The sequence below is a fragment of the Rhagoletis zephyria genome, unplaced genomic scaffold, assembly GCF_001687245.7.
Source record: "Rhagoletis zephyria isolate East Lansing unplaced genomic scaffold, Rhagoletis_zephyria_1.1 Rzeph_scaffold_00624, whole genome shotgun sequence".
NCBI classification, from domain to species: domain Eukaryota; kingdom Metazoa; phylum Arthropoda; class Insecta; order Diptera; family Tephritidae; genus Rhagoletis; species Rhagoletis zephyria.
In genome coordinates, this window is record NW_016157708.1 from 106,905 (window position 1) to 118,017 (window position 11,113).

Here is an 11,113-nt window from a genome sequence, read left to right on the forward strand (position 1 = left end):
AATTAAAATACAGCGGCTCCGCTGGCTTGGCCATGTCGTTCGAATGGACACCGACGCACCAGCTCTGAAAGTATTCAACTTAGAATCCGATGGTGGTAACAGAGGAAGAGGGAAGCCCCCACTGCGATGCAGAGACCAGGTGGAGAAGAACTTGGCTTCACTTGACATATGCAATCGGCGTCAGTTGCCACAGAAGAGAAACGACTGGCGTGCTTTGTTGAATTCGGATAAAATCGCTTAAGCGGTTACAGCGCCTAATAAGAAGAAGAAAAGAAGAAGAAATTAGCAACTCAGTTGCCATTTGTCATGTGTAATACCATTTTAGCACCTGGCAATCCAATCCAACAATCGGCCCATGAGTTCGATCAAATGCTGTCATACATACCCACATCCCTTCATATAGTTTCGCGTCGGTTGCCCAGTGTATTTTTTTAATTCAAAATATTTTCACCGACAATTCTGGTTTATTATTCCAAAATCATGCCACATGGATCATTTTTTTATTGCTCACTTTGAGGATCTCCTTTTGGCTCACAAGCGAAAGGGTAGAGGAGTACAATACCAACAAATCTTTTTTTCCGAAAATATACTTAAGAGGTACTCTTTAATTTCCTCACTTATGGAGGATCCCTCTTCAAGTTTTTGTGGAACTTTATTTCGAAGGAATACTACATACATAAATACCGTAAAGACACTGCAAGATTTTATTGTTTCTTTAACTTCATTATTCAATATTTCTTTTACGTATATAAACCGTTACATGTTACACTATCATATATGTACACTTATAAAATTTACTCAAACTAAAAATGATGTGATTTTAGCTGAAAGCGTTTTTATTACATCATATTTTTAATATGAACGTTTTGGCCACCACTTTGTTGTACAAAAAAAAATGAAAAAGAATAAAAATTATAGTTTTTTTTTTGGTTGCAGGTATTCCAACAACTCTTGGTGATTGTTGTCTTCATTGGTATTTTTTTAAGCTTATTTTCGTCATCCAACGGATCTATGTTCAGGTAAATATATATATGTATGTATATCGTCGTTTAAAGTCCGACACCTGTATCGTAGTTCTGCAAAACCTCGTAACTGATATTTGTGCCAAAAAAGATATTTGCTTACCGGAAGCTCCTTGCATCAAGTCCATATCCATTCATACTAAAATATCGATACATAGATATAAGAAGAAGAGATAATTAGGGATAAACAAAAGAACCGCTATGAAATAAAACAAGTTTTACTCTCCTATTAAATTTGAGCAACCTCCCATAAGAGGTTTTGCATTTTCGTGATACGCGGTTGTATTCTTTAAACGACGATATATGTATGTATATGTATATAAGATGTTTTCCTGACTGTTTGACCTTATATAACTAAGTCATTCACTGCATACATTAATCTGTTCATATATGTCACTCATTTTCGTATGAAAGTAGAATACAATTGGGTAATCAAGTAGAAGTCGATCCTGAAGAGATCCATGTAACATTCGATGATGTAAAAGGCTGTGATGAAGCTAAACAAGAATTAAAAGAGGTCGTAGAGTTTCTAAAAAGTCCCGAAAAATTTTCTAATCTTGGTGGTAAACTACCGAAAGGTGTTTTACTGGTGGGACCTCCAGGCACCGGAAAAACTTTGCTTGCACGAGCTGTTGCTGGCGAAGCGAATGTTCCATTCTTCCATGCCGCTGGTCCGGAATTTGACGAGGTACTGGTGGGTCAGGGTGCAAGGCGAGTGCGTGACCTGTTTAGTAAGTTTTAATTATTTTAAAATGTGATATAAATATGTATATATTCTATAAGCGATTTATGCACCCTTCAGAGGCGGCGAAACAGAGGGCACCTTGTGTTATTTTTATTGACGAAATCGATTCAGTTGGAGCAAAACGAACAAATTCAGTATTGCATCCATATGCGAACCAGACGATTAATCAATTATTGGCTGAAATGGACGGCTTTCATCAGAATACTGGTGTAATCGTACTAGGTGCTACAAACAGACGCGATGATCTAGATCAAGCATTGCTACGACCAGGTCGTTTTGACGTCGAGGTAAGGAAATGATTATAATGTGTGTATACCAGTGGTTAAAAATTAAATTCTATGATGCATCCATTGTAACATGTTGTTTGTTCCTAGGTTGTGGTTTCCACGCCGGATTTTACTGGCCGAAAAGAGATACTTTCATTGTATTTGACAAAAATTCTTCACGATGAAATTGACTTAGACATGTTGGCCAGAGGTACATCAGGGTTTACAGGAGCAGACTTGGAGAACATGATCAATCAAGCTGCTTTGAGGTAATTGATATTTGGTTTGTTACGATTTACAATATTATAGGTGTTTCTTGGTAGGGCCGCTATCGATGGCGCCGAAACCGTTACGATGAAGCATTTAGAAAGTGCGCGAGATAAAGTTCTCATGGGTCCCGAAAGAAAAGCTCGCCTTCCGGACGAAGAAGCAAATCTCATAACAGCCTACCATGAAGGTGGGCATGCCATTGTCGCTTATTATACCAAGGTGATAAAAAATTGTGTATATATTTACATCCATTTAATCGTAGTTTTCATAGGAGTCACATCCGTTACATAAAGTTACAATTATGCCACGCGGTCCTTCCCTGGGACACACTGCTTATATACCTGAAAAAGAACGATATCATGTGACCAAAGCACAGCTCTTAGCTATGATGGATACAATGATGGGTGGACGTGCTGCCGAGGAGTTAATATTTGGCACAGAGAAAATCACATCAGGCGCGAGTAGTGACTTAAAACAAGCTACGTCCATAGCTACTCATATGGTGAAGGATTGGGGTATGTCAGAGAGAGTGGGTCTTCGTACATTCGACAATTCGAAAGGACTTGTTGCAGCAGAATCTCTGGGTCCAAACACAGTGGAAATTGTTGACGCTGAAATAAAGCGCATTTTGAATGAAAGCTACGAACGCGCAAAAGCGATATTAAAAAAACACACCAAAGAGCATAAGGCTCTTGCTGAAGCGTTGCTGAAGTATGAAACTCTTGACGCAGAAGACATAAAGGCTATAATGAATGATTCGCGTTAGCTGGGAAAGGTATAGATATATTACGAAGTAACATATTCGGTAAACATTTTAATAAATAACGGTAAATAAAGACTTATGCTTTTAAGCCAGAAACAAAAAAATATTAAATGAAGCTATATAATTTCTTTCGGAGCTGTACATATTTCTTATTTAATTTCTTATTTATGGTTACTTATTTTTGTAAAGATGGCATTTTTGAGTCTGTTACATTTTCTTGTCCAGAATATGAGTTACTATTAAAACAAGGTTGTGTTGGGTCAGAATGTAAGTGGACGGGGCTATTACTGAATGCATCTTTCTCAATGAATTCGATCAACTCTGAACGTAGCATATACTTTGAATCAGAAGAATATCGGACTCGCGTTACTCACGTGACCACACTAATAGTACGGGAGCTAGCGACGTCGTGAAAACAGGCATTTCAAGCCAGCTGGTTTTTTGATATGACATCTCTCACTCCCTCGGTTAGAGTGGGGCCATCTGGCAGGCGGTAATGGTTAAGATGACTGCATCGTAACTTTACAGTTAAAAATGCTATTTTTTAAATCATTTTAGTAAAGCTAATTTTCTTTTCATTGGCTTTAACTAGCTTTTAGAAACATAGATTTATTATTGCCAGACATGTCCGTTTTTGCTAGCATTGTGCCAGGCGTCATTTTTTATTAAAAAAAATTTATTTTTCAACTCATTTTAGTAAAGCTCAAAATTTAATATGATGTTGTTTAATTAATATAAGGTGATAGCAGGAGTACAAAAACAAAAATTGACATGTATTTTGTTTTTGCTTTGGCGGTATAAACTGTCAAAATCTGTAAGAGTGTGTGTAGAAATTCAAACAAAATTTTTCAATTTGATATCAGAAGCCGTGCGGCGAAACACATACACAAAATCAGCTGAGCTAGTAACACCACCTTATATAAAATCGCCTTGAATGAATCTAAAATTAATGTGGCAGACATTAATTCGGTTGCTAAATCAAGAGCCTGATCGATTTAAAGCTGAAAAGTACTGTGCTGGTAGTGAGGGAGATAGAAGCAAAATAGTGAATTTTCATAGGACATTAGTATGAAAACTGGAAACTATAACTACTTATCTAACGTTATAACATACATCTAATTATTGGAATATCAAAAATTATATATATATATTTTTTCAAATACATTCGTTAAGGCAAATAAAAACTTAACACATTTCAAAATACATCAACTTGTAAAGTGTCGGAATAAAGCAAGAAAAGCAAAAGAAAAACACCAACATTTTGATATTTATAACATTTTTATATTATAATTGTGTCATAAAAAACACTGACTTACAACAAACATGCGCACTGGATGCCACTATCCAATTCCTATGCAGAATCGCTTGCTGATTCCGAAAATCGAGTATTTTTTCCATAAATAAGTTTTCGAGATATCTGCAATTTACCGTTATTCAGCTTAAAAAAAGTAGTTCCACTTAATCACGTATGTACATCTTATACGAAATGCAGCAAATGAAAGGTAGAAAAACTCTGCATAAACAGTATATATGTGCATCAGTTTTCTATAAACTTAGTTGTTTCTGAGAAATTCATTAATCATTCAAGATTTTTTTGAAAAAATTAAAAAAAAGCTGTCCGGAAATTCTTTCGAAAAAACGTTGCTAGCTCTTAGACTATAATAAAACCAAATGTTTTTTTACTCTTACAGCATTTAAGGTATTATTGGTTATTTTAGCGTTTTTAATTTAAAGCACGTTTGCTGAGTGCAAGATAAAATTTGCATGCAACTGTGCCGAAATAAATTTCCAGTACCTTTTCTGGATGTATGTACATTAGATGCCTTCTTTTGCTAAAGTATTTCAGATCCTCCCTCCGGCAGCAGAATATGAAAATAGAGGGCCGTTTTCACTTAGCTGTCATTTTATATGACTGGGCTCGGTCAAAACTGACTGCAAATGCATTTGACCGTATATGTCAACCCGTTTTCATTATTTTCACAACATTTGACGTCAAATATGACCTAATGAAAACCAAGCATTAGACGCTAAGAACCTAAAAAAATGAAAAAAGTTTAATTATTGAAAAAACTGGATGAGCTTCTCCGAAATCCATGATTTATAAGACTGTTTTTCTGTAGGTTTAGGTTCTTATATGAAAACACATTCATCTTGCACAAGAAAGAAAAAAAAAGATATCTAACCTCTTGAAGAATAAGCTGCTAAGGCGAATGGCGTACTCAGTGTTTTAATACAACTAACCAGAAAGTTACCCACGCGGCCTAAAGTGACTATTTGGTACTATTTTTCACGAATTTTCAAATTTATTCGTACCCGATAGTAGTAATTTTCCAAAAATTAATATACTTAAAATTGTAGTCTTTTAATGTAGTTTTTAAGAAAGCTAACATATTTTCAATTGAATTTATTCTAACTAGTAAATTAGGTTTAAGTGAAGCCATGTTGAAAACCGCTTTCCAACTTGACAAACATCATCACAAAATTTAAAAGCCAAAGCAGGCGTGGATAAAACTGCCGTACTGTGGAATACTTCATCTATATTTACGACTGATAATTATTACCAAGGAATAGGCTGGAAAAGGCAATATAAAATAGCGAAAAAGGCACTAGGTATTGCAAAAAAGGCAAAACAAAATAGCGAAAAAGGCAAGAAAAGGCACTAGGTATTGCATAAAAAGGTTTAAGGCACTAAAAAAAGACAGAACATACGAAGAACAATCAAAAAATACATTTATTTTATATTACAACTAAAAAGAGAAAAACTAGGAACTAGTTTCATTATATGAAAAATTTGTACTTTGAATCTTTTACTATTTTATCCGTTCGAGTTTCTAAAAGCTTAAACAGACGGCAGCGTTGATCAGGATTAACTCGGACTTAATTCGGATCAACCGCAGTTAATTCCCCGAGCTGATCCGGATCAACGCTGCCGTCTGTTTATGCTTTAACTCATAAAACTTTAATCTGTATAGTTGTAGTAACATTGAACCACAAGATGGATTTTGAAGGTTTCTGGCAGCATTTTCATTCGATTTTCGCGAAGAAAAGCCTTGAGCCCAATTAAAATGTGGAACGTTTGAAACGTTCATATTATCAGGAATAAGGGCGTTTTCCTCGCCCTTTACAATTTTATCCGCACCCCTCATTGTCTCCAAGCCTACGTTAGCTGAGCAAACGGCTTTGAATTTTTCCAACACCAATTTGGCAAGAGATCCCTGCGCTTCTATCAGCCGCATGGACATGTGTATATTTTTTAATTTAAAAAAAAATTGTAAATGCTATAATCACTTTTTTAAAGGTAGAAAAGGCAAAAAAAGGCAAATATCTTAAAAAAGGCAAAAAAAGGCAACAATCTTAAAAAAGGCAACATCAAATATGTATATAGAAGTTTCGAGCATTTCTGAAATTTACCGTTGTATGAAAAGTCGCCATAATTTTAGCCCGATTTCAATAGGTCCATTCAACATCAAAAAATTGTTACGAATTGTTACTAGTAGTAGTAGTCAAAAAGTAAGGTTATGTTTCACTTTCAAATGTAAACAAACTGTTAAATGATTTGATGAAACATAATTATTGAAATATGGATGAAAAATTTAAATCTATTGTATATTTTTTTTATTTTTATGACGATGGGAACTATTTCCAATTAAAAATAATATTGCGCGCCAAAACTTAACCGTCAGAAAGTGTCAAAATGGCTTAAGCTGCAAGTTTTTACTAGTTTTGCGTTCAATAACTTTTTCTGAAAATTTTCACTTGCTCTCAATTTTACTCTATATTTTTTTTACGCTCTCGCTGCAAGTACTTACTGGAAAAGTTATTGAATGGACCTAATAATTGTCAAGGTTTTGCTTTTGTGTGGCAAGCACAATAACTGTACCGAGATTGGTACAAATTGGTAGAACGGTTACTGAGATACGTATATGTGAACATAAGAGGGCGGTGCCACGCCCATTTTCAAAATTTTATCATAGATATTTCTTAGTAAAAGATTATTGCAAGCATCAATTTTGAATAAATTAGTTTTAGTATTTACTGATTTATCGAAGATTTCATATTTCTCTAAGTTACCGTTATATGGGATGTGGGCGTGGTTATTGGCCGATTTTAAAAATTTTCATCCTTTTACTATGTTGTACCAAGGCCAACAACTGTGCCAAGTTTGGGAGGGATTGGTGGAGCGGTTACCAAGATATACACATATAATCATAAGTGGACGTGGCTACGCCCATTTTCAACATTTTTTTAATTTTCCCATTTTTCGTCAAAAAATAATTTTAAATATCAATTTTGAGTGAATAATCTTTAGTAGTTACTAAAATATCGCAGTTTTCGTATTTCTGAAAACTTCCGTTATATGGAAGGTAGCTGTGATTATTCTTCGATTTTGCCCATTTTCAATACCATCCGTCCTACGGCCGAAAGAAGTGCGTGTACCAAGTTTCGTTATGATATTTAAATTTTTACTCGAGTTGTCGGGTGCACAGACGGGCGGACGGACAGACAGTCACCGCTCAATCGATTTCTCTTTTCATTCTGATAATTTATGTATACATTTGTCTATACCTATCTCGGATTCGTTTTGCCTGTTACAAACAACCGTTATATGAACAAAGTTATAATACCCTTGTGCACAAGTGCGCTCGGGTATACAAAATTATACTTACGAACTTTAACTTCGCTGTTATGGATTTTCATACGATAGACGATAAACGCTTGCAAGCGTATCGTACGAAATCAGTTGTCGTATTATCGTTTTGATACGCCCGATAGATGTATTGCTGTGAATTGCTTTGGTTTTTGTTCACTTTTTATTGTGAACCAGCACAAATCAGCTACACTAATTATCGGGTTTCATACGACAACATCGATTCTTAATAGAGAATAACAGAATGCAAGCGTCTATCGATCTATATAGATGATGGAGACATAACTCCGAACAACATAATTGGGGTATAGATCTCCAGTGCAGACAAGTGGGAAGCAGTTGCGAGATACGTGAAATTCGTACTCCGCTGCAAACGGACGGATGTCTACTGAGGACACTCGAATGAAACGCCCCTACAAAAGAGCAGCTCCGAGGCTCTAGCAGCGCGCTCCTGCTTCTGAAGACATGCAGATTCTCGGTGCCAGTGGGCGGTGGGAGTTTGGGTTTTAGTGGGTAGCCCAACACGCTTCGGTGTCCCACACTCTGGGAAGGTAGGATAGAGACTAGCGCCCCCGGCCAGTGCATAAAGCATTTCCCTCTCCTAAAAACAAAAACAAAAAAAGATTGGCGCTTACACATATCTTAGTATTTCGCCGAGATTCTCCTCTGATTTCTGGCGTGCGCCTTGATGTTGACACACAAAGGGGAGGGACCTACAGTTTTCCGCCGACTCCGAACGGCGATTGTATTTTTATGAGAAGTTGTTTTTTATGGCAGAAATACACTCGGACGTTTGCCATTGCCTACCGAGGGGCGAGGTAAGTAGCTGTTTTCTAAAATGTGACACTCCCGTCCACAGGGATGGTTTTTGGAAGCAAATTCTTTGCTGTACCATTTACAGTTGATGGATATTTAGAAGCTATTTGTTTGTGAAAGAAAAAAACGACAAATAAAAAAATTTGTTACGTTTCTTTCGCGGTTTTGGCTCGATTGCTTCGAATATGGTAGTTCGAATTCTTTATTGTTGCACTTTTAGTGTTCTGGGAAGATTATGCCGCCGTCAGAATATTAAACATTGGCTTACGCAGTCGCGATTGGCGATTCGTTCGGGTCGAACTCAGGAAGAATAAAAAGGACACGCAGCTAGTGAACGACTGAGACAGGGAACGTGATCTACATCGCCAAATGAGAAGCGCCGTTAGTACGCAATTATTACGATTTTTAGGAGTAGGGTGTGAAAGAAAGTGTTTCGTACAAAACTTTTCATTTTTGAAACATGGAGATCATGTATGTAGTTTATCGTGGGATACATAAACATAAGCCAAAAGAGGGTTAATGTAGACAAATATATGAACTGATTACATTTAAATTTTCAAATAAGCGTACGTCATATATTGATTTCACTTTGTTTATTACATTAGTTGCGTTTTTTTTACTCAATTCCAGTAAAATCCAGTAAAAGTTTTTACGAATTTTTATGTTTTGGCGTTTTCGTACGCAAAAACTTGCAAAGTAGGGGAAATTGAGAGAGCGAAAAATGACAGCTGAAGTTGCAAGTTTTTACTGGATTTTACTGGATAAATTTTTACTTGTAAGAATTTGCCAGTACGAAAAACAGCTGATCGCATGTTGCTGGATGAAATTTAAACTAATAAGGAAACTGTTTGTGGCTTTTTATTGTGGAAATTCACAAAATAAGCATATTTAAATATAAAATATATTGTTTTATTAGGAATATGCTGCGAATAAACCGCCAATTAATCAGCTGTTCATGAAACTTGCAAATTATTACTGGAAAAGCGTTCACGTACTTTTTTGTAAATTTTTTCTATGAGAGCGAATTCTTAGAAATAAAGTTACTGGAGAGTTGCTGGCAAGTTACTGGATAATTTATAAAAAAACACAACTATTAGCTCTGATCCAATACTTTTCGTGAAAAATCCTGTAAAACTGTCAAACAGCAAAATTACTCTCTGAAGTGTGAGTAAAAAGTGAGTAACAACAAAAAGTACGGGAACAAAAAGACCATTTTTCCTGTAAAAATGTCAACCAGTGATTGCTTGACACTTTTCATGATTTTACCAGAAGAAAAAGTTCGGGTAAAATCTTGCAACTTCATTCTCTACACTACTCTCCAAAAGTCGCTCTCATTTACAGGATTTTTGAGGATTTTGGAGTACGGGAACATTTTCCCTGCAACTTCCTGCAAGTTCGTGTAAAATCCTGTAAGTTCATGGAGTACTGGATCAGAGCTATTATCTATAAATAAGACTGTGAAATGCACTGAATGCAATTTATTCTTTTTATATAAAATTAATAGATGTATGCACATAGATCCTCATCGTGTTGGTCCCCTTGCCGTGGGGATGAGGCTTAAGTGGTGGTTTAAATCTTCCTTCGGGGGGCTTTAAACCAGCACGAACCAAGAGGGAAGCTCCGTATGGAGATTGGTTGACCACCCGTCTGCGTAACTGTGGGCGTCGTGTTCCTCCAATCATACATACGGAGAGGACCGTACCGACGATTCCCCCACGCTCGTCCTACCCAACCCTTCTCTCCCATCTTTCCCTATCCTTTCCCCCCTAATCCAGGGTGTTATGCGTCACCGTGCCTATTGGATGGTTTGCAGCCAGGGGTATCCGGCTGTATTCTAACGGCGCTCTCCTGATACCGGGTCACCTCAGGAGGTAGAATGACCTTGCCACGGCGGAGGGGACCGCTGTGGTCGACGACTCCCTTTTCCCCCCCCTAAATACGTAGTCCGCCACGCTCGCCACGTCGAGCAGTGCGGACGTTTATGAAAATGATGAACCCAAACAAAAAACCTGCCTCGGATAACCGAGAACCCCCCAAAAAAAGTAGACCCACCCAGTCAGGAAGGTCCGGTCTGTCCTCGGACAAGACCAAGCAAGCCAGCGGTGCAAAGTCTGTGGCCAAGCCAGGGCTGAGCATACGCTCTGTCCCCTCTGGGACTGCCTCAACGGCATCGAGGCCCCTTCCGGCAACCGGTCTAGCCATGTCCCTAGACAAGCTAGCGAGGATGTTAATCCGTCCGGTGCTGGTAGCAGACCCACCCTCGCAGATAGGTCTTCGGGAGGCAAGGGCAGCCCTGTCACAAGACAAGCTAGCCCTGCTGCCGTCTCCGCCACTCCAGGAGGCAAGGGAACATTGACAGGTGCAATCCCTATAGCGGCGTCGGTGACATCAGACCGCATGGCTAAGCCAGCGGCCTCTGAGGTGCGCCATTCTGGCACTAATGTAGCGATGGGCAGTAGCCATCCCCAGAAGCACATTAGTGCATCAGAAAGGTACTATCGTACCAGACGGTCAGCCCTCAGAATCCTGGAGAGACTGAGGGATAAGAAGCCAGAAGAACTGACCGCAGAAGAGCTGGACTCA

At 37.8% G+C, this 11,113-nt stretch overlaps 1 protein-coding gene across 2 annotated transcripts; it reads left to right on the forward strand.

The window, feature by feature from the left end:
- The first annotated feature begins 901 nt into the window (after nt 1-901).
- Nucleotides 902-3,177, forward strand: YME1L (ATP-dependent zinc metalloprotease YME1L). Of its 2 annotated transcripts, none has more exons than XM_017613186.1 (6): nt 902-1,019; nt 1,437-1,753; nt 1,825-2,054; nt 2,142-2,302; nt 2,357-2,522; nt 2,575-3,177. In XM_017613186.1, exons 1-6 carry the CDS (start codon nt 1,012-1,014, stop codon nt 3,067-3,069), a joined length of 1,377 nt encoding a protein of 458 aa, XP_017468675.1. In that variant the 5' UTR covers nt 902-1,011; the 3' UTR covers nt 3,070-3,177. The 2 variants fall into 2 exon arrangements, with proteins under 2 accessions (XP_017468675.1, XP_017468676.1); XM_017613187.1 differs by having other exon boundaries at nt 910-1,019; nt 1,440-1,753.
- Nucleotides 3,178-11,113: the final 7,936 nt, after the last annotated feature.

What these genes read in the sequence shown, in the direction of transcription:
- YME1L (XM_017613186.1), top strand. An exon ending in CAGGTCGTTTTGACGTCGAG is followed by an intron (nt 2,055 to 2,141) that starts GTAAGGAAATGA and finishes GTTTGTTCCTAG; the next exon opens with GTTGTGGTTTCCACGCCGGA. An exon ending in ATCAATCAAGCTGCTTTGAG is followed by an intron (nt 2,303 to 2,356) that starts GTAATTGATATT and finishes GTTTCTTGGTAG; the next exon opens with GGCCGCTATCGATGGCGCCG.